The sequence below is a fragment of the Grammomys surdaster genome, unplaced genomic scaffold (genome assembly GCF_004785775.1).
Source record: "Grammomys surdaster isolate TR1022 unplaced genomic scaffold, NIH_TR_1.0 227, whole genome shotgun sequence".
In the NCBI taxonomy this organism is placed as follows: domain Eukaryota; kingdom Metazoa; phylum Chordata; class Mammalia; order Rodentia; family Muridae; genus Grammomys; species Grammomys surdaster.
Window position 1 is genome coordinate 3,764,256 of NW_021604672.1, and position 24,389 is coordinate 3,788,644.

The following is a 24,389-nucleotide window of genomic DNA, read 5'->3' on the forward strand; positions in this document are numbered from 1 at the left end:
ATAATAGGAATAACAAATATGCTAGGTGAACCACAGAAAATTGACACCTTTGAATGGAAGAAGTATAAGATTAACTTTTTTTTTTATTTTAATTTTGTTTTGAGACAGGTCTCTAGCCCAAGTTGACCTTGAATCTGCTATATGGTGGTGAACAAACATTGTACTTTTTCATCATTTTGTTTCTATCTCCCAAATGCTGAGATTACAGGCACGCCCATCATGCCTGGTTTATAAAACATCTTGGTCCTATTATTATAAAACTAGGAGTGCAGAGCTGGAGAGATGGCTCAATGGTTCAGAGCACTGGTTGCTCTTCCAGAGGTCCTGTGGTTGACTCCTGGCGCCCACAAGGCGGTTCACAACCATCTGTAACTCCAGTTCTAGGGAACCAATGCCCTTTGCTGGTCTCTGTGGGCCCCAGGCATGCATGTGGGAAAACAGCCATACGTATAAAAGAACCAACTCCAAACCTTGGGGAACAAACAACGTTGCTTCCAGTGCTTACTTTGAGCGCTTCTCCTTTCCTGTAGATAGTCCTGAGCAGCCCTGACAATCTGCTGCACAACTCCAGTGACCAGCAGCTGGATGGAGGGTGGGTTCCAGGTCAGTAACAGGCGGTGCAGGACACTTAGCAACTCAACACCAATCAGCTATCATAATTAATACAAATATGTTCAGTTAATTTCAATTTCAAATGACAGATGTGTACTATTAAAATCTGAGAAAATACACATGTAATGTTAATTTTGTAACTAAAATTTAATATGTAAGACTAGATAACAAAAGAGTATTAAAATAAAATTGAAAGAGGTCACATTTTATAAGATTTTCAAGCAACAAATAGTATTTAAATATTTATGTTGTATATCCAGACATTACTATTCTCCTACTAGAATAAACACCTAGGCTATTGGTGTTTCTAGAATTCAGTGTCACAGAAGTTCCTAGTTGCCACCTAAGATGAGGAATTGCTGTATTCTTACTTCAGCAACTATCACACACTGTAATCTTAAATCTCTGTAATTGTCTTCATCTAATTGATACAATGAGCTTGCTGAAAATTAAAAATAGAAGAGAAACTTAATTCAGTCAAAAAATTTCTACCTTCTGCTCTTAAGATAAGAAAGCTCACACACAGCTTGGGGAGCTCCTCAGTCAGAAAGTGCTGGCTCAGCACACATGAGGCTCTGGAGCCAATCCCCACAAGTACAAAGAAATTCAAAATCAAAATAAGTCCAAGGCTGTTCCATTGTTTGTCATGTGTTCTTCATTCATCCTAGTCAACTTCCAGGGACTGATAAAGACCTGTGTCTCTCCTGTCAAGTCATTCTCCTCACGGTAACTGAATGTTCTAGATTCTTACTTACAGCCCCTAAAGGCTTCCACTGCCCTTGCTGTAGTTCCATATCTGTCTGTAGCATTCTTCCCTTCCACACTGTCCTGTCTCCCATGGAGCACCCCTCGCCCTTGAGAGCTTTTGCTCCTACTCCCACTCTCTGGTCCCCACTGCCCATCTAGTTCCCTCTTTTTGACCCATAAATGTTGATCATCCTCAGTTTCCCAGTTTTTTCTTCATTCAGGTTTTCTAGACTACTATTCTCTGGAAAATTAGATAGAGAGCTCATAGCTGGCCTCCATGCTTCCCTTCTCATGCCTCATAAGTCAACCTCTACAAGGATGACTGTGTAAGCCTTCTATATCTGCCTGTCTGTCTCTATCTGTCTGTCTGTCTATCCGTCCGTCTGTCTACTTATCTGCCTACCCATCAATCTATCTAGCTGTCTATCTTTCTGTCTGTCTATCATCTGTCTGTCTGTCTCTCTATGCTAATGTTCTATAACTGACTTACATCCTTTGCCTCGCTTCCTTCCAAATGATCCCTCCAAACAACATTAATCATTCCTCTATTTAAACACTTTAATCATACCCTATCACTTTCAGTATAGAGTTCAAATTCCTTTGTTTGTCATAAAGAAACCTTGACATTTGGCCTTTCCAGCATTGCCCAGCCCCGTGTGATGACGTCTACTTGTTTTACACCAGCAACAGTAAATGACAGCAACAGTAAATGAACTTGTCAGGGTCTTGTGGATCCCGGTTTTTCTATGTGTTCTTTCTCAGAAGGAAACTCGTCCCTTTGGAAGTCCTCTCTAAGATCTGGTCCAACAACGCTCTCTTGTGAGAAGGTGTCCTTTCCCTGTGCATCTCAGTGCTGGAGCTCGACCTCCATATCCACTACTCCCCACCTAGGACGGTAAAGCCGTGGTGTTTAACTGCAAGTCTAGTTCTGTGTAGTCATCAGGAGTCAGGAGAGACAAAGCCCTTTTTCACTGGTACCAGTTCCATAATCCAGCAACATACAATGCTTATGTCCAATGCGAGAAATGTATTCCAAGGCAGATGTGATTAAAACAAGCAACAATTATCCTTTATAGAAATACACTGTACCTGATCTTCTGCAATGTGGATTCGTGCGTAAGGAGAGCCCAGTAAGGTGTGTAAGGCTTGCAGGCATGCTGTAACATGTTCAATGGGTTCCTCTGGTCGAGGGGAACAAAGAAACTGTATGCTCACTCCTGGAATGCACAGAATAAAACCATGAATTTTCAACACAAAACAATTGTGTTGCTTTGATACAATATTTTTCTCTATTTTTCCCAGATTACTATATATTTATTAATACGAGAGAGTTAAAAATGTTTTCTAGGCTGAGCAGACAAACATAATATGGGGTTGTACTGTTGAAATCTGTTTAATATTTAAATTAGGTATGTTATGAAAGTAATCACTTGCCAGGCGGTGGTGGGGCACGCCTTTAATCCCAGCACTTGGGAGGCAGAGGCAGGCGGATTTCTGGGTTCGAGGCCAGCCTGGTCTACAGAGTGAGTTCCAGGACAGCCAGGACGACACAGAGAAACCCTGTCTCGAAAAACAAACAAACAAACAAACAAAAAAGTAATCACTTTTCAATTTCTAGAATTAAAAAGATGTACAGTACATTAGCCGGGCGGTGGTGGTGCTCACCTTTAGTCACAGCACTTGGGAGACAGAGGCAGGCGGATCTCTGAGTTCGAGGCCAGCCTAGTCTACAAAATGAGTTCCAGGACAGCCAGAGCTACACAGTCAGACCCTATCTCAAAAAAAAAAAAACAAAACCAAGAACAAAACAAAAAAATACATACTACATTAAGAATAAATTTATAACTACTTTCATTAAAGAGCTGCCTAACAATTCTGTATACAAAGACTTTTTTAACATTTCATTATGTGTGTCTGTGTGTGGCTTTGTTCCTGTGAGTGTACATGCCTGCAGAGTTCAGAGGATGATGTCAGAGCCACTGGAGCTGGAGGTAGAGCAGTTGGGAGTCCACCTGAGTGGGTGCCAGAAATGAACTTAGGTCCTAAGAGCAGTAAGCGTTCTTAACCACTGAGCCATCCATCTCTCATAAAGGTTTTTTTTTTTTTTTGGTTTGGTTTTTCGAGACAGGGTTTCTCTGTGTAGCCCTGGCTGTCCTGGAACTCACTCTGTAGACCAGGCTGGCCTCGAACTCTTGAACTTAGAAATCCGCCTGCCTCTGCCTCCCAAGTGCTGGGATTAAAGGCGTGCGCCACCACCGCCCAGCTCATAAAGGTTTTTAAATGTCAAGCTACACACAAGGTTTGTCCAAACGAGTGCTCACAGTGTACAGGGCTAAGGCTCTGGTGGTTTTCATATTTTCAACTGTGAGATCTACTTATAAATTCCATTAATTACACCTTACAAGTTGTCTTACATTTCACTTCCAGAAAATACAAGATCACAAATTTCCTTCAGAATATGTAAATACTTAAATAAGAAGGCTTATAAATTAAAAATTATTTAAAACTAGATCATAAACATTTTTCTTTTCATTGGATAATCTATTAAATGGCAATACAAAAACAGCATGCTGAATAAAAAAAAACCCAGTTTTTTTCCTTGAAATTCAATATTCTGAGTGAACACTTTTAGATAATTTGTAGATAAAAATTCATTTATTTTATAAGTGGGGCTTAGAAGTCCTTTTGTTCTGCATTGTGCTACACAAGGCTTTTTCACAGTATTGCAATGAAAGCTACAAACGGTCTGCAGTGGCAGCTCCTAAAATGCATCACAGTGCGTGCCTACCTAGGATCAGGTGCATTCTGTCTTTGTTAACTTCTGTCAAGGGTTTAGCACTAGCCATTGCTCCTGGAATCTGGTTTAAACTGACAGCTGGGGAGCGCTTTTGTACACCAGACACAGTTGTTGCTTCTGTGGACTCTTGACATATAAATCCTGTGCTGTTTAACCAAAGGGCCACTGCATGGAGAATTGGGGCCCAGGAGTTCCGGTAGTGAAGTCTTGCTGTATCGATGGTCTCGGGAGTATAAAACGCTCCCCCTGTGAAATAACCAAATCACATAAAAACATACTTTCTGTCACAAATGGTCACACATTTAAGAATAACTTAGGCTAGTGGAGCTGCCTCATACAAAAGAATGCTCTGGCAGTAAACTCCTCCACAACCCAAGGCTCCCAAAGCTCAGCTGGAGGCATCTGTCCCTCCCGATGCCAGCCTTCCAACCTCTCCTGTCTGCAGCCAGGGACACCATGCATCCTATGCTGTCCTCCCCTGATGGGACTAGCCATACTTCTTCATGGCACTGTCTCCTGTTTTCTGCTCTTTTCCTCCCCACCTCCCATTTCTACTGCCAACAACGAGCTTCTCTCTCCTTGCTATCATGGAGGACTCAATAATTATCATTAAAATATTTGAGAGGAAGGTTGCATTTTGAAGGAGAAATTTTTCCTAAATAAAAAACATGTTCATAATGGTGTCTCTATTAATTTCAGCAGGAGAACTAACTAAATGATATAAGTAAAGGATTCAGAAACACAGTTCATGGCTCGACGAAAATGTACATGAAAACACAATCACTGGTCAGCACAGTATGACTCTTGCTCATGGTGACAGGTCACTAGTTGTTCCCATAGCTACGTAGAGTGCTCTATTTTTACCACTATCACTGTAACAGTGCTACCATTTTTGCTTCAGCTAATACACTCCTTGCTGTCATACCCTGAATTCACAAAATCAGTATAAAGGACATACCCTAAAGGAAATAATTCCAAGTTTATGTTCACAAATTTCAAGAAGTTATTATGTTACTGTTGGTTCTAGTCTCTGTCAAGTCCATTTTATTATTAGTTTGAACTCCATAAGAGCAAACTACTGCACGTAATACTTACCATCTGGGGGAAGCTGACTAGAAAACTCAGCTGGTAAAGTCAAAAGTGCGTAGTCTTTCAATGCTGCCAGCCACAGGCGGCTGAGTGTGGGCAGCTCAGGCTGCACCAGGGTTATTAAACTGTCCGGAGGCAGCTCATCTATGGTGCCATAGTCATCATCATCGTCGTCAGTGTTTTTCATTGCTCGCTTTGGTTTTGACTCTGCTTCTTTCTTAATATTCATAGCAACCACATATACCTAATAAGACATTCATGAGTTGAAAATATGGCTTAAGATAAAAATGGAATATTGTAGATTGTTATAATCATGCAGTTACATGATCATGGAAATTGGTATAGACATAAGGACATATATAACTTTATGAATTCCTTTTTGATGATTTTTTTCAAGACAAGGTTTCTCTGTGTAGCCCTGGCTGTCCTAAAGCTTGCTCTAAAGACCAGGCTAGCCTTGAATTAACAGAGATCCACTTGCCTCTGACTCCCGAGTGCTGAGCGCCACTAATGCTAGGCACTTTCTGAATTCTTGATAACTACTAAAGAGTGACTTCACCTCCTGCTTCTGAAGCTTTTTTTAAAATTTTTATTTGATTTCTTTGTATTTTTTTTTTTGAGACAGGGTTTCTCTGTGTAGCCCTGGCTGTCCTAGAACTCACTCTGTAGACCAGGTTGGCCTCGAACTCAGAAATTCACCTGCCCCTGCCTCCCAAGTGCTGGGATTAAAGGCGTGCGCCACCACCACCCGGCTTTATTTGATTTCTAACTATTCCTCTCCCAGCGTATCCCTCAAGTAGGCTTCCCTGAGTTACTCTAGATCCTTGGTCCGTTTTACAAAGTCTCTCCTGGCACAGAGTATAACTTCCCGTCTACTACTGCCTCTTTCCCAGGCTTACTAGACACAATAATCAAAAGCATTCAAAGAAAAGGAATGAGAGAAGGGAGGTGGCCAGAGAAAGGATATCCATAAATATCCCCCTAATCTGCCTCCTACACAGGCCTCAAGTGATACTTAGAAATCTCACAATTACAACAGATAGCCAATCTAAGAATATAATGTACTTGCCACATGTATTATCTGTGTCCTTTGTAGTTTGTGACTTTTTAAAAAAGACATGTAATAGCAACTTTCCTAAAGCATGTTTAGGGTAATTCCTTGTTGAATTTTTTTTAATACAATTATATTTAGGCTCTGTACAAGTGATATTACAGTGCTGAAAAACATTAATTGAAACAGGGAAAAGGAATAAAACAAGCAGGTAAAGCAACTGCACTACACAAAAGTCGTGAAAACGTTTCTCATTCTACAGCACTGCCTCTTTGTGTCTACTGAGGAAGCTGATGTACATGCTGTACACTAAAAGCTTCTGACAAGCGGGCTTACCTCCCTCTCACCCTGTGAGAAGACAGGTAAAGCATAGGCAGAGAGCACTGAACATAATCTAGAGCTCGCAGATTACAGCTTGGGTTATAAACACCACATTCATGTTTCCTAAAGGGGTTCTTTGGGAGGTTTGAGGGTTGTTTTGTGTTTGAGACAGGTTCTCACTGTTACTCTGGACAGCCTGAAACTCACTATATAGAGCAGGTTGGCCTCAAATTCAAATAGATTGGCCTGTGTCTGTCTCCTGAATGTTGGGATGAAAGGCATGTATCATATACCCACATTTCCCAACCATTTCCCAAGCTTGGTCCTGCCCCCCACCCCCGTCACCTCAATTTTGTTATTAAACTGACATTCAAAGTAAGTGTCCAATAAAGACTATAAATAAAAGAGCAATTCATTTGAACCTTTAGTTGGCACCTTGCTTTTGTTATCATGCTAGGAACTCAGACAACGAAGACAAAAATATCTACTTTTTTCCCCTATAAACTCAAAGATACAATAAATGCTGAGATGATAAAATGCTGAGAAAAAAATCTGAAGTTTGCTTTTAGGTTAGGTGCATGCCTTTGATCTTGAGAAGCTGAGGGGATTTTTGGGTCTGAGGCCAGCTTGGGTTACGTTGTCTTAAAACAAACAGCAAACAACAATTAAACATAAAGAAAGACTGAAAAAAAGAAATGAGAAGTCCCAAACTTTGTCCAGGTAGACACTCCCTACCATATCCCCCAGTATCTGGTCCTTATTGAACACACGATGGCTTCTGAATGAATGAGCAAATCTTAGGGAGCACAGAAGAGGGGCAGACCATAACCATGGAGCAAAACAAAGGCAGGGCAGAGTGTGACAGACAGACCTTCCCTCAGAGGCAGGAGGAGCAGTGAAGACAGGAGCAGGAGAGCAGGGCCTGCCAAGTGCTCGGACTGCGCTGGTTCCAGCACTGAGCACAGGAGGCAACAAGGAGTCCCTGCAGGGGCTGCATGTCAGAGAGACAGATTCTTCTACAGCTTTCATTTAAACAATTGTGCTGTGGGAGGTTGGGGAATCAAAAATCTGCAGATGATAGCACACACTTGCAACCCCAGTACTCAGGAGACTGAACCTGGAAAATCACTACAAGTTTGAGGTCAGCCTAGTCTATATGAGTTCCAGCTAGCCAGGGCTGCATAGTGAGACATTACCTTAAAAAAAAAAAAATGAACACGTAAGAGTTGAAAAATGCCTCATAATCTCAATACCCATTCCCATGTTCTTTCTTTGTAAATTATGAATTTGCTGGGCAGAGGACTCTTTAATTTTACAAGTTAATACACAGTTTTCTCACTCTTCATAATCATATCCAAATGGCTACACTGCATAGAGAGTAATGTGTCCACTAATTTCCCTATAGTTGAACAAATTTCATGTTTTCTTCAGATTAAAGGCCTAGGTAATCAAAGAACTTAAACACACACACACAAAGTACATTTACCTCTTCATGTTATAGATAACACTGTAAGTAAGCAAAGCTAGGAATTGACTTCTTTGCCAGAGAAAAAGATCACACAAGGAGTTCCATGTCAGTGATAGCAAATGTTTTGATGGCTCTCAATGGAAGTGCTTCCTTGTAAGCTTTGCTGTTCTGGGTGTGTACTTGGGAAGACACAAGCTTTAAGGCCAAGTAAGACAAGTTCTGAATGTGGCCAGTGATTAGAGTAATTGTTATCCAGGGCTTTAGTGGAAGTAATCTCAATGGAGTGAATAACTAAGGAAGTGGAGATAGTGGAATTCTTTCAGGAAACTTCAGGGGGTGAGAAAAGACAGCCAGAAAAGGAGAATACAGACAACAACAAAGAACATGAAGACGATGTGAGGACCCAGGAGGGAGTAACTGACAGCAGAGAGCTTTGAACTCTTAGAAGCACCTGCCTGGGATCTACTCTTGTCCTCCACGTTTCCAGAAAACATCACTTGCTCCAGAATTTGCAGCCCTGAGCCTACAGCCTGGCACCCTGCCCTGTTTCGGACCCTGGGTTTCTCCTGTGCTGGCTCTCTATCGCATCACCTAGTTTTGAGCTGTTTTGCTAAGTAAATACAGCACATCTGTCCTGTTCTTTACTATCCTGCCTGAGAGCTGACATTTCATAATATATTGTTGGATAAATCAGAGTGGCAATAAGAGAAATATTATTCCTGGATTGAAGCAAAACTTTAACAACTGTAAAACTAATTGTAGCAGGTAATGTTCAGTATGGATAAAATAGCAGATATTGCACACAGTCCTTTACATCGATATCTAATTTAATTTACATTATAATCCTATGAAATATTAAGTCACTTCCCAAACTTTAATGTTAAAAACCAAATAGAGCTAGAGAGATAGCTCTGTAATTAAGAGTACTTGTGCAGAACATCAGGCATGCATGTGGTATACACACACACACACACATACACACACACACAAAACATTTATACACTTAAAAAATTAAAAATAAAATAAATATTAATGTGATGAAAACAAGTTTTGAATAGGCAAGTAAGTACTATCCAGTGTCACACAGTTGACATAAACCTAAAGACTTGGAGGAGCTGGCAAACAAACTCTCTAGGTGAAGAAACAGAGGTAGAATAGGTCTGAGTGGACAGACCTAGGACATGCTGGAATAGGTCTGAGTGGACAGACCTAGATATCCTGGCATCTGAGAAAGTGATAAGAGAAATGAAGTGAAGTGGTGTAATAATTCCCAGTCAGCAAGAAAAACTAAGCCTGAGGAACAAATTGCTAAACAATAATACATATTACCACCAACTATAAAAGAACTCCAAATGAATGCACACTGCTAATTCTGTTACGTGGCATTCTGACATGCACACTACTAATTCTGTTACGTGGCATTCTGAACTAATTTTTAAGGCATTTATTTATCTCAGTTAGGTGCCAAGCACAATGGTGTGCACTGTTATACCACATGGCTTACAAAAGATATCATTTCCACTTTTTAATGATAAAACTTGAGGCAGTGAGCCAGTTGTCACTTGAAGGAGTCACAGAGATGATACATCTTAAGATAGGACTTGTTCCAGGGCTTGACTCAGTATTTAATGTTCTTTACCCTTAACACTGCCGCGCTTCCCAGCAGGTCCATCAGTCACAGACGCAAATGTGCAGAGGACCTGCTACCATAGAAAGGACCTTACATGGTCATCAGAACACACAATGTTACACACACCTGGGACAATCAATTAGGGAAGACCTGAGATTGAAGAACAATTTTTAGGGGGGTACTTAAAAATAAACAAATAAATAAAATCCACTAAGTAATATCTTCTCCAGATTTGCATTAATTAAAAAAAAAACTAAAATTTAATAAACAAAAAACATTATTTTTCCAAAATACCAGAGTGAAGTATAGGATCCCAAGGATATTTTCATTGTAAGACAGCTGGATCTATAGTCTACAACTTGGAGAGAAATTAATTCTTATGGTACTTCACTGATAAACCATATTTTCTTTCTCTGCAGGAATCTGTCTAAGTCCCTAGCCTGAAGCCCAGTATCCATTTTTTGTTTTTTTTTGTTTGTTTGTTTTTCGAACAGGGTTTCTCTGTCTGACTGTCCTGGAACTCATTCTGTAGACCAGGCTGGCCTTGAACTCAGAAATCCACCTGCCTCTGCCTCTCAAGTGCCGAGATTAAAGGTGTGCACCACAACTGCCTGGCCCCAGTATCCTTTATGTAAACTGATTGCTGCACATGCTGAGGCAACACTGCCCCTCAGTGCTCATAACCACCAGAACAGCAGGGACAGGGAAGAGGCTGAGGGTCTGCAGAGATGCTCAGAAGCTAAGAGGACCTGAGTCTGGGTCCCAGCACCACATGATGCCTCACAACCATCCAAAACTCCAGTTCCAAAAGGTCTCTTTTCTGGCCTTTGAAAGGAACAAATAATCCCTCTTCAATACAAAGAATTTTTGTTTTGTGTTTTTCAGACAGGTCTTGGTTTGTAGCTTTGATTGGCTTAGAACTTGCTGTGAAGCCCAAGAGTGGCCCTGACATGGCAATCTCCTGCCCCAGCACCCCTAGCACTGTGATTAAAGGTGTATGCCACCATACAAAGTGAGATAAAGGTTTGCAAAGGACCAATGACAAAGGTAGAAAGGCTTTCCATGCCAAGGGCCAGTTTTAACACACAAAGGGCTCTCCTCTGAGCCTAAGATGGAGGAATGTGAAGTGTAAGAGGCCATGTTTACCTCTGCCCACGCCTTAAGGACAGCCAGCTTCTCCATGGTGGTGGCACTCTCTCGGTACAGTTGACTAGAAGACCCCTTTCCAGCCTGAACTTTGTCCAGAGAGGAAACAAGGAGATTATGCACCCGACGGAGATCGTTGAGATCGCTGACAACACCGCTTCCAATCCACGTGCTGCACACCTGGGCAAGGAACAGTAGTAGTTACTGTGTACAGAGTAACTGAATAGAGGACAGTGAGGGGGGTTCCGAATATCCCTGCACAGAGGATAAAAGGGCTCATTCTATCCCCCTGCAAGAAACAGAGCCATGCTGAGTTTCCACTCTCTGCCTGTCTGAGACAGGGCTTTGCCATGCACTACAGGATGGCTCTGAACTCATCTCCTAAATACAGGGATTACAAATTTGTGCCACCATGTCCAGATTCTATGTTTCCACTATTTAACGAAAAATTTAAAATAAGTAGTTTTCTACCTAAAGTAGTTCAGTCTTGAAAAATTCTTCAACAATTATCCGTTTACCATCATCAAACTATCAAATTAGTTATCATGAAAGGCTTTTTTAATAAGGGAAAAAGGAAAACTCAGAGTTTTCTAACTTCACTTTTTGCACTTATAGGTAGGAAGGAGAGAAGATGCTTAGACGTCAGGACAGCTTGTGCATAAAGACACAGGATGTGAGCTGAGGAAGAAGTGCAGATAGGGAAAGCTGAGGTCAGATAGGATGGAGTTTACACACTCTGTACTAAAATCGGATGATGGTACTGAGTTGCCACCAATCCTTGGCATTAGATTTATGCTTTAGAAAAGGAGTATACATGGCAATAAACAGCACATTCAGTTTCGTGTCTCTTACAGAACTGCATGAGATGGACATGACATGGGTGGAACTGGAAATAAAAGAAGGTAGCCAAGGGAACCTTGGAGACAAAAGACTGAAGGGTGTGACAGCATGTATGATGGGCACAGGACACTGAGAGGTGGGGTAGGGAGTCAAAGCTCCTAATCTGGAAGAACAGAGGGAAGGTGGACCACCATCAGGAAGGAGTACTGCCATCCAAACGAGGAAAGGTCAGTAGAGACAAGTTAGCATAAGTTTGAGTCTGAATATTTTCACATGTGGGTTCTAAGTGACACTAAAAGATTTCAGGATGGATATTCAGAACAGCTGGAAACTGTTCTAGACTGCAGGGGCAAGTGGAAGGTAACCACATAAGACTAGAAACTTCTACTCAAAGGCAATGACTAAAGTAAGATTAGGAGGCAGAGTTGTTTAGGAAGAGACTATCGCAAAGGCCTTTTATCAAGACAATGGAGGAAGTAGGCACGCTGAAGGGGTGAGCAGGACAACAGAGATGAACGGAAACCCAGGAAAATGAAGGAGGGTCATGTGAGGACGGACACGGACATCAGCAGAAAGACGCTGTCCGGGAAGAGGCCTAGACAGGGCCACTTTGGCAACTATGCTTACACCCACGACTTCTGGGTAAAAGGATGAAGGAGCAGGCACCACTTGAGGGCACACAGGTTCGAAGGGTTGGGGCTGAAGCACACTACGGACACATGGACATTTGTAATAGGGAACTCATGAGGAATCGCTCGGAGACAAGCCAAGACTAAAACCTCATCCAGCTTCAGAGGCAAATAAGTGCAGTCAGCGCAGGTTTTGCTGCCAAAAAGATTATAAAACCACTCTGGTTTTTGGGTTTCAAATCATGGCTAATGAACTTGTGTTCCTATATTTAAAACCTTAAAAACTGACCAAATACTTACGTCAGTAATTTTATTTGTTTAAAATCTTATTTTTTAAAACTGAAAACTATGTTTAATAAAAATAAGAGCACTTAACAACAGATTGTTATGAAGGGCATACTTCTGGCAAGATAAATTGCCCACCAAAATAGTTCTGCAAATAGCAAGTAAGAAGTGACATACAATATAATGGGAGTATCAAAAGAAATAAAGGAGTTGATTCCTACAGAAACTGAACATACTGGAGATACAGGACTTTTCTCCAATTTGGTTGAAATGTAACTAAAAGTCAGGGAATTCTGTGAACACCACAAAGGTGGCCCTAAGCTTTCCTTGCAAAACTCCTACCTACTTCTTCTTCTTTAAAGAGTTGAGGGCAGCTGTTCTCAACCTGTGGGTCATAACCACTTTGACAAACCTCTATCTCCAAAAATATTTTCCATTATGACTCATACCAGCAAAATTAGTTAGGAAGTCTCACTGAAAATGTTATGGTTGGGGTCAGCACAACCTGAGGATCTACATTAAAGGCCACAGCGTTAGGACGGTTGAGAACCACTCGTCTAGGAGCTGAAGGGAAGGCTCAGTGGTTAAGAGCTCCTGTTGCTCTTGCAGAAGACCAGAGTTTGGTTCCCAGCACCCACGTCAGGCAGCGCACATTGCCCACAACTGCTCCAGGTGATCTGATACCCTCTTTTACCATCTGTGGTCACCCATATGTCTGTGAGCATGTACACATACAGAAATAAAAATATAAGTGGGTTTTTTTTTGTTGTTCTTGTTTTTTGAGACAGGGTTTCTCTGTGTAGTCCTAGCTGTCCTGGAACTCACTTGGTAGACCAGGCTGGCCTCGAACCCAGAAATCCGCCTGCCTCTGCCTCCCAAGTGCTGGGATCAAAGGCGTGTGCCGCCACCACCGCCCGGCATAAGTGGATTTTTAAAAGGATTTTATACCTGGAAACTGCAAGTAATGCTTTATGGATTTGTTAATAAAGAAAGACAATGTAGTTAAAGTTCAACAAAACCATATTTAGAGAAAAGACCCTGGCCCCACACCAAGCAATCGAGTGTACATTTTTACATTCTGGGCTGAGTGCAATATTTAAGGTGTATTGTGTCTGTGACTCTGCTCCGGTTTTACTTGACTGTTTTGCTGCCTCACAGTAGCATCCAACCATCCTACACATGAGGCTTTCTCCTGTTTGTCTAACGATTACCTTGATTAGAAGCTTCTGAAGGTGAAGTTATTCTCACCAACAAACCAGAACCTTCTAAGCAGCTCCTTCCTTTATAAAGTAAAGGAATATGCAACTTACTGTCCTACCAGTTTCCTTTCTTTTTTAAAAAAAATATTTTATTCATTTATTTTATGTATATGAGTACACTGTAGCTGTCTTCCAACACACCAGAAGAGCCCTCACAAATCCCATTCAGATGGTTGGGAGCCATCATGTAGTTGCTGGGAATTGAACACAGGACCTCTGGAAAAGCAGTCAGTGCTCTTAACCACTGAGCCATGTCTCTGGCCCCTTCCCACTAGTTTCAAACTAAGTTTCCTCAGGCAAGCAGAAAAGAGGCCAGACATTCGAACCTGCCACTAGGAAATAAAAACCATTATAGAAAAAGCAACTTGTGCCACGACCAAGTTTCAGGGAAACTCAACACTAGGAGCTTGGACACTGCTCACTTGTGAGATGAAATTCTAGCGGCTTTCACTTTTCTAGCAATCAGCAGCTTTGTAGGAGGACCTGTGTGCTGGCACTGTGCTCAGAACGCCAACATCAAGCGGGAAATTGTACATAACTACTTTCTATACTTGTCAGTATCCCAACAGTTCAACCATAATACAAAGATGTATCCCTTATAGCAATGGTCCTCTTCTCTCTGTGCCATGCTGTCTGTGGAAGGAGATACTTCTCCTAAAGGCAACAATTACCAGAGAAACCAACTCAATGAAAAGAAGTATGATCATTCAGCCACGAGAACAAAGAACTTCAAACTGGGCACTGCAGAGGGCAGAGTCTCCAGGTCACATGTACTATGAGTGTGGATTCTAAGCAAAGATGAGGGCCATAGCTCTGGTCTCCAGCAGACTGTGGAGGAGACAGCTGACGCTCTCTGCTCAACGGTGCACAAAGAATGCCATTTTTGAAAAGATTAGAACTCAGTGCATGAATCCTTACTTGGGGGGGAGGCATGGAAGAGGAAGGCACTCAGCCCAGGGTTAGGACGTGTGCTTGGATGGCTCTCTAGCTGCGGATACAACAATGTGAGACTAATTCTCATGGGCTGATGATGCAATGTCACTTCTATACTAAGCAGCTCTTTTTAGGATGATTCAGTATCCAGGAATCCAATGTTTAGTACCCAACTGTTACTACACTCCTTCTGTTATTACAGATTTTGTATCTCATGTTTATTTTGGCTCCCTTATGATGGTCACAGGTCTGCAGGAGCTAAGCGCCTCAAGCCGAATCCTGAGCTATGACAAAAAAGGAGTGTGATTAGTGCCTACTATTTTACATTTCCTATAGAATAAAAAGGAAAAAGATGAGGGGTGGTGACATGGTGCCCTCTGTTAGAACAATGACCTGAGTGGAATCCACACAGTGGAGGAAACAGCCAACACTTACAAGTTGCCCTGACCTCCACATGAGCACGGTGCCTCACACAGATCAAATATGTAATTTGAAAATTTATAAAAAGGAATGAACACTATTGCATTTCCAAGGCAAACATAATTTGATTTTCTCCCTTTAAGTGAAATCTAAGACCTCTAGGAATTTACAGAAGGCAGCTATAGAAAGCCTGCTTTCTTCTTACCTGGCAAGCTTTTGCTATTATGTCTGATGGTGTATCTTGTGAAAAGGCTGGTCTTAGGGCAGCTCCCACCTAGAAAAATGAGCAAATTTTTACTTTACAGACAAGTAGTAAACAGAAATCCTTTTGCGTCATTGGAGGTTAAAACACCAAGTCCACACCTGTGTTCCTTTCCTCTTTATCACCTCCTCCTTATCCCTCTCATCTATAGTAAGATTAAATACAACATGTTTCCTTGCTGCTTAGGAAGTTATCAATATCAAATCTATATGGAAAGTATGCTCAAAGGACAACCTTGTTTCCTTTGCTTTTGTTTCTGTTTAAAAGTAAATGGGATTTTCTGAGAGTCATGTGTTATCAAAGACAAGCCTGGACTGTTACGTGTTTTGTGTTTCCTCCTCACCCACATATGTAGTTTCTAAACATGTTTCCAATAGCATTTATGTATCTCTTGGGTAAATCTCGTGTAAGTGGATCAATTTCGTTAAATAACTGAGGAATAATAAAAATTAAGAGGCACTAAAACACCTCAAAACCATCTCACCTTAAAAGCATTGGCTTTTAGGGATGGGTAAAAGCAGTGAGTAAAAGCAGCTGCCAAGCAAGCTAGACAATCTGAGCTTGATCCCTGGGAACCATGGGGAAAAGAGAGAACTGACTCTTGAAGACTCTTCTGACCCCATGCAAACATTTCCATGTGTATACAAACTCTCTCCCTCTCTCTGACACATGTACTCACTCTCACCATACACACAATAAAAGGTAATAATTTGCTGTTAATAAGCTGTTCCATTACCACTAGATCAATAAGTAAAGGAATACAGACAAGCTTTAGTTTTAAGGAAGCCAGCATCAGCCATGGATTCTCAGATAGATGATGAGATGTAACACATATAGGCTGAAGACAGACGCTACATGAAGTCTAATGCTACCCTGAGATTCTACCAACAGTCACTGTGTTGTTTACACAGTAGTCTGGAGACAGTCAAAAGTTCTGTTCTACGACTTAATAAAAGTAAAGAGTCAATATTGAACTTACAGAAATTAATAACTGTTCTGTAGTTACATAGGACAATGTTTTTATCCTTTGGAAATATAGTTCAAATAGCTCAAAGGTAACATTTTACAGACTAAAATAGTTTGAAATGAGTTAGGAAAAAACTGTATGTACATATGTGTGTCTGTGGAAAGAGAAAAAGGCATAGCAAGAAAGAGAGAGGAAGAGAAAGTGTCATCTTTCAAACAAACAAACCAAAATGAGCAATAGACAAAAATGGTGAAAGGATAAAAATGGTTTTAGGATATTTTCCTGAATATTTGAAATTATTTCTAAATAAAAAGATTTGAGAGGCTAGAGAAATAGTTCAGTGGTTAAGAGCATTGGCTGCCCTTCCAGAGGTCCTGAGTTCAATTCTTAGAAGCATCTATAAGGGGCTCTGATGCCCTCTTCTGTCATACAGACATACAGGAAGACAGAGGACTCATATACATACATAAAAAAGTAAATCTTTTTAAAAAACAGATCAGATTATTGTTACTTTTTTTTTTTTTTTTGAGGCATGGTCACATAGCCCAGGATGGCCTGGAATGTTACCTACTCTTATTTGTACCTCCGGAGACAATATGCCCCTCACTAATACACTGGATTAAATAAGAGACCCTCATTCTGTATGGGAGTAAGCAGTTGTATACAGCCACTTGGACTAAAGATATAACTTCCCACCTATATTTAAAAAAGTTACATATTATTCACAGGTATAATTTTTGGGAATATATGAACACAACTAGCTTCCTTCCTTCCTTCCTTCCTTCCTTCCTTCCTTCCTTCCTTCCTTCCTTCCTTCCTTCCTTCCTTTCAATACAGAGTCTCTTTCTCTAGTCCCAACTTTCCCAGTACTCACTATGTAAATCAAGATGGCCTCAAACTCACAGAGATCCTCCTGCCTCTGCCTCTGGAATGCTAGATTGAGGGTATGTACCACCCCCTGGCTTGAATGCAGCTTTTAGACAAGACATTGTGTGTCTGGAACCAAGTTTTGCAATAATTTCAGTTTAAAAAAAAAAGACTTCCATTTTGCTTGCCAATGTAACTGTATCTTTCACATAGCCTTTCCCCAATTTCTAGGATTAGTTTACTGTGTGTCTGAAATCTTAGAGTACAAATCTCAGGAAAAACAAGCTTATGTGTTTAGGATGTGGTAAAAACCATCTTGTAAATCTGCTCCTTTCAGTAATGCCTTTGGCAGCTATTACCAGGAGTCATCCCCTCACTTGGTTATCAACAAGTTATTACTTTTATTTCTAAAACTGTTCATCCAGCCTCAGCATACCCATAGACAATAGCACCAAACCTGCAACACTTCTGTGAATATCCCTTTATCATTTAAACGGCATGGCATGACACAGCTCAACATCTAAGCACAAGACTGGAAAGAAAGGCTGGGACTTCTATTCTAGTTTATCATTAATATGCTCTCACAGATTAAAAATAGTTACAAGTTTGACCCTTCTCCAGCTGAAGGTTGACTGAAGCTTTGAAACAGATAATGAAGCTTTGAGTTGTATATGAAAAGAGACTGTAACCCCTCCTTTAGTGGCCCTCACAAACTTCAGTTAGTCTGTAATAAGCCACAAAACTTACATTAGCTTGATACTGCTCCAGAATCACATGACCTGGAAATTCTGGCTCAGGCACAGATGCAAATTTCTTGATAATGTCTTCTAGTGCCTGGAGCCCGGCCATTCGCAGTTGGTTGCTATGATCAGTTGCAGCCATGAATGCCATTCGAATCAGGTCAGAGAGATGCAACACTAAGAGGTCATCTGCAAAGGAAAGCAGACTATAGAAGGGAAAGCTCACCCACACTAGTGCAACGCACAAAAATATGAAACAATTCGATAAAGCACTTACAATTCACAATGTCTAAAAAGTAAAACTCAAGTGTCCCAGAGCAGCACTGACCTTTAATACCATGCAAACACAGACAACCACAGGATATACACTGACATGGGGACATGGCTTTCCCAAATGAGTTTGTAATTCTCTCAGAACAGACACTGCATAGGGTCAGATACTGACTATTTTTGTCTTTGCAGGCCATATTATCTGTCAGGCAATTACTCAACTCTGCTGCTAACACTATGAAAGCAGTCAGAGAGTACTTACAGAATACAATAGACAATGCTATAGAAATGAGTGTGATGAATTCCAGTAAACTATTTACAAAACATGGCTGTGGGTTGCATTCCAATCACAGGCCACAGCCTGACAATCTCTGTTGTAGGAAAACACAGTGTGTAGTCAGGAAATTTAGTTACAAAATTATTTTTTAAAAGACTTTTTATGAGAACAGAACGGGAAGGGAGTCTTGTACTTTTAGCACTAGGCCAAGGGCAACCCTGGATCTTGCAAATCTCAAAGGAATTCAAATGACACAAAGTGCAATAATTTTACTACATCCCAGGACAAAGTTCAGCACAATTTAAAGGAACAGCAAAATCCAGCATTTAGCTTCACAGCATTTACAATGCCCAACATCCGATGACAATGTGCCAAGAACATAAAGTCGCAGAGAACCCAGCTCCTAACAAAAAAAATCAAGGACCAGAAACTGGTTCAGATATGAAAGAGGTAACAGAATTTGCAGGCAAGAGTTCACAGGCTCTGTACACTGCCACACAGTAAAGGGGAGTGTGACCGTGATGGCGCAGGAGGGAGTGTGGGTACATAAGGCACACAGTATAACAAGAAAGATGCTGGGTGACACTGGGATAAGCTAAGTACAAAGATCAGTGAACTCAGAATACAGGGAACAGACACTAGAAGAAATGATCACACTTAAGTGCTCTAGTCCAGAGGACTGAAGGCAGTCTTTTGAAGTCCTGGCAATTCACCCCACCAGCAAAGATTTATTAAAATTGGATTTGTGGTTACTATTGAAAGGTTAACAAGACAGGTTTCATCAAGTTCCTATCTTAAAACACCAAATTCAGCATTTAAAGTTTAAAGAGTGTATGTTGGGGGTGTGCACTGAAAGTAAATGGAGAAGGAAGAGAATTTAGCTGGAGGTCTCCAAAGCTCCTTCTGCTAGAGGAGGAATTAGGGGTCTGGGAGGTTTATTGCAGTCTAGGAGTGCACAGGAAGACCAGGCGATGAGGAAGCTATCCCAAGGGCCTGGAAAGCACAAGTACTAGGTTTGCAATTCTTCAGAGTCAGAGTTGGCTCATGTTTCATACTGGAACCTAAGCTGAGTCTTACCATCCAGCCATAGCTGTGAAGTACCACGAAGCAAAGAGTACATGCCGAGTACATGGGGGAATCACAGCACCATCCTGTGAACAGATTCTGCATATGAAGAGCATTCTCCTCTTAGATGGAATAGGTAATGCATACCCATGGAGGCCCACAGAGGCTAGAAAGGGCATCAGATGCTCTGACACTAGAGTTACAAGCATTTGTGAGTCATTTGATGGTCTGAGCATTGAATGTGGGTCCTCTACAAGAGCAGCAAGTGCTTCTAACCACCAAGCCATCACTCTAGCCCATGAATGACCTTTTTAAGAATGTTCCCTACACCTCTGTCAGGACACATCATACATACTGGATTCATACGTCTACCTCTCTATCATCTGGACTATTAGTTTTTTTTTCAAGGTATGACTATGGTTTTGATTCAGTTAATGGACTAAATAATGGCGTGGATACTGACTCCATAGTCACTGTCTCCCTGTGGTCTATGCTCTGACTCACTGTGCACTGCTATAATGTGCGAGGCATTTTAACATATATACATCTATGCTATCAACTTACACAAATAAAAACCCAGCAGGGTAACAGAGACAACTACATACAGGTACGGAGTCTCTTACTGGATCAATTCTCTCAACTTCTCTGAGTTTTTTTAACTATAAAATGAAAATACTTATTACTGGGCCAAATGCTCACTTTGTAAATTCTCTATAATATTTGATCCAAAGGAGATACAGCACAAAATGCTTACAAAAGGTGAAAAAACAAATGACTTTTTTTTGTTTGTTTTTTGAGACGGGGTTTCTCTGTATAGCCCTGGCTGTCCTGGAACTCACTCTGTAGACCAGGCTGGCCTTGAACTCAGAAATCTGCCTGCCTCTGCCTCCCAAGTGCTGGGATTAAAGGCATGTTCCACCACTGCTCAGCTAAAAAAATGACATTTTCAATAATAAACATTTTTCCTTTTCAAAAGTGCCCAATAATTTTCACATAATTCTCATATATGAAATATGAGAGTTTGAAATGTGCTATAGACTCATGAATTCTGACTGTTTCTTTGGCTGGGAATGGCAAAGTTCATTTGACTTTGGACTTGAAAGTTGTATTGTCAGAGCCTGTGGGCCAGCCATGTGGGAACCATGACTGGAGGAGTGGGGGTGATTAAAGGAAAATCAGAAAGATGTAAGAGATGGGAGGGCTGCTGGTCAATACCATGTCAGCGAGCAAGTGTATTTTCTCAGTGTCTTTTAAAGGTAAACAACACAAAGTACGACCAATTCCAGGAAGATAAACAATGACCACAAATGCTCACATGGTGAGTTTATGGGACACAGTGTCTATGTTTGTCTAAGGCTGTTTCCTTCAGGCTAGGACAATCTCTTAAGGACGTATGCATGAATGGAGGAACTTGGCAGGGTGTAACACACGTCTTAATTAAAAACAAAGACAGATGTCAGCAGATCATTCATAATTAATCACAAGCAAGAAGTCAGTCAAAGTTAACTCCAATGTGCTCTCCACATGTACCATCTCTTTAACGAGTCAGTGAGGATCACCTCCTGAGGAAATGTAAGTTGCAAGCATTGTTATTCTAATATGGTTGAAAGAATAAGCTTCACATATACAGATATCTAAATATAAACAAATATTCTAAATACAAGCAAGTAGTATACAGGGACAGACACTTAGCGTCAAGGTAATGCAATTGCAATAAATGAAACGCACAGCCTAGAGGATACCCAGAGAGGTCAAATATTTCAGACCTATCAAAAGGACTTCCAGGAGAAGGAGAACTAATTTACACTCACTTTTTGGGTTTCGGAGTTTGGCAGACCGTGCCAGTGCAAGATCAAAGTGAGCCTGGTCTGCATTCTCACACAGGTTGATAATTCGGCACAGGCAGTCTGCAGCAAACACCCGAGTGGCCCAGCGAGGAGCCACGAAGGGCTTTGACTTGTCCTCCTCGCCTAGTGTAGTGAACATGGCGTCGTCATCCATCTCATCCTTCTTCTCAGATTCTTCATCTTTTCCACTGCTTAAGAGCGTTGCTGCACTCATATCTACAACAACAAAGAAGAGTACCGTGATCCGTTCCGAGACGATGCTTCAGAGAGACAGTCAACTCTCAGTCTCTGAACAAGCAAAACTGCAAGCTTCTTCTGTATCCGAAATCAAGAAAGACATAACATCAGTTATTCATTCATACACTTCACCTGAATATTTAAATGAATATTCACCTGAATATTTAAAATGAGTTATATGGTATGTTGTACAATAGAGTAGCATGAGATTTTTAAGATGTAAAATTTTAAGCTGAACTTTCAAAAGAGTTTAAAATATATTTCAAAAGCATCTTAATTTATACCATGATTTAACCTTCAACATTTTATAGAAATTTGTAAATGAAAGTTATCAATACTCTTAAAAGTAGGCTCAATAGAGAAGTATATCTACACTTATAGATGAGAAGCAAAATGATCTTCATTGTTTTAAGAGCATCATTTAAATACATACCACTAGAAGCTGCTAAGACATCTTTACAAAGCATTAGCCAGTGGGAAAGCTTTTCAACTGCCAGTGAAGAAAGCATGTGCCCCAACGTGTCGTGAATATCAGAGCATAGTTTTCGATCTGTCTCTCGATCTAGCATTCCAAAAAGAAGTCCCTCAAGCCCCGTGTCTGTTATATTAACGCCCTGGTGCCGGCAATGGATATCACTTCGAGAACTGAGCCCAGGTGCGAAAGGACTGACATCTGAAAAGGAATTTGCACAAGTCAATTTGTGTGTGATGTTATATGCTATAGGTAGCAATACATTAAAGACCAAGCCTGACACGTGACTCACAACAGTATGAAATACCTTTTAACTATGATCTCCACTTGCTTACTGTAGTATTAAAATTTAATCTGAGATTAATGGTTAATCTCTGGTTTCTTAAACTGATTATTCTGATCTCTTAGAATATGAAAGATTTTCCCCATAATCTGTGTTTTTATTCACATTACATCCCAATCGCGGCCCCCCTCCATGAAAGTTTTTAAACAAGAGAATTGTCCAATCAGGAACTCACTACCACCACTGATCTCTTTGTCCCCTGCGTTCTTCGCCAGGCTCATGGCGTATTCACACACTTCTGCTGCTTCTCTTTGTGCAAGCTGCCGGAGACAGGCCACAGCCGCTCGTCGGAGCAACAGATGGGAGCTGCATAGGTGAACCTGTCAGCATCAGAAGTCAGGACAGTACTTACAGCTGTGACCTTAAGTTCACACACCTTGTAAACTCACCTTTGGGAAGTCTTACTTCTAAGAGGCTCCTTAATGAAAGACCTTGGTTTTTTTAAATTACCACCAGGGGCTGGGAGATGACTTGGTAGTGAAGAGCACTTGGTGTTGACCTGGGTTCAACTCCCAACACCCATGCCAGGCAGCTTATAAATACCTGTTAACTCCATCTCTGGAGGGAACTGACACCTCTGGTCTCCTTAGGCACCTGCACACATCATGTGCCCACATCCACACTCAGACACACAAACATACATAATTAAAAATAATAAAAGTTAGTTTTTAAACAAATACAACACAATCATACAATGGCATTTTTGCACTACCAAAATACCGATGCTGAGATCTGTTCTCTAAAGCTCGTACGATACATTAAATGGAAATTCAGAGTTCTGCACATACGCTTATGCATGGTTGCACTGAAATACCGTCATCTACAAGTCTATAGAAATCAAACATAGCAAATAGAAAGCAAGGGAGCAAAGCATACAGTAAGGACGACACATGAAAAAGAATATTAATGGAGAGAAAGGAAAATCAAGCAAACATGAATACAATCAAAAAGAACTAAAAATGGAGGCTTGATTATGGACTTATCCCATTGCAAAGTCCCTATAAAGATAAATATAGTACACTCCAATAGCCAAAATACAATACAGAGATACAATTCTTAGTCCTGGGTGCCAGTGTGGGTTTGAATTCTACCTCTGTTGATTATACTTACATTTGCCTGTTTGTAATATGGGAAAGTAATAGTCACAGGATTACAGTAAAGATAAGATTATAACCAAAACACTCATAGCACTACAGACATAGGTTAACTGCTTACTAAATGTTAACTGTCATATGATTATAAATTTGTATCTATGCACTGCTTTCTTAGAAAAAAATTACGCATTTGAGAAAGAATCTGAGCCACACTAGACGGAGTGGGGAGCAGTATTATGTAGAACACGGATTCCTTTATAATAGTTTATGCTATCAAACGGCATTCGTGAGGTTGGAGAGAGAGTCCAACAGTTGACAGTGTTTGCTACTCTTTCAGAGGACCAAAGTTTGCTTCCCAGGCTCACGTCTGCCTGTACCTCCAGCTCTAGCAGATCAGATACCCTCTTGTAGTCTCTGCAAGCATCCTTCTTACATGATATACCTCATAAGCCAGCAAGCACATGCACATAAATTAATACTTTTTTAAAACTTAAAAAGAACATTTTTTTTACTTAAGATGTACATGCATAAACTTCACATGCCATGTTCCACTGATCTCCTTGGGAGGTCTGCTCTTTTCTGAAGGGAAACTAAGGAGGTGTGGATAGGCGAGAGGGAGGTGGGGAGGAGGAACTAGGAAGAGAGGAGGGAAGAGAAACTACAGTAGGGATGGAATATGTAAGAGAGAGAGAGAGAGAGAGAGAGAGAGAGAGAGAGAGAG

At 40.9% G+C, this 24,389-nt stretch overlaps 1 protein-coding gene across 4 annotated transcripts in view; it reads right to left on the reverse strand.

Moving 5' to 3' along the window:
• Heatr5b (HEAT repeat containing 5B) overlaps nt 1-24,389 on the reverse strand; it is a 77,471-nt gene that overhangs the window by 9,812 nt on the left and 43,270 nt on the right. For 2 of the 4 annotated variants that reach the window (XM_028773429.1, XM_028773432.1), the window contains 10 exons: nt 22,750-22,894; nt 22,193-22,432; nt 21,487-21,738; nt 18,071-18,252; nt 15,433-15,501; nt 10,862-11,041; nt 5,252-5,489; nt 4,148-4,402; nt 2,449-2,576; nt 506-650 (listed from right to left, as the gene is read on the reverse strand). In XM_028773429.1, coding sequence (XP_028629262.1) covers nt 506-650; nt 2,449-2,576; nt 4,148-4,402; nt 5,252-5,489; nt 10,862-11,041; nt 15,433-15,501; nt 18,071-18,252; nt 21,487-21,738; nt 22,193-22,432; nt 22,750-22,894 — 1,834 coding nt within the window. The remainder of the gene's footprint in view (nt 1-505; nt 651-2,448; nt 2,577-4,147; nt 4,403-5,251; nt 5,490-10,861; nt 11,042-15,432; nt 15,502-18,070; nt 18,253-21,486; nt 21,739-22,192; nt 22,433-22,749; nt 22,895-24,389) is intronic. The other 2 variants (XM_028773431.1, XM_028773430.1) reach the window with 2 other exon arrangements.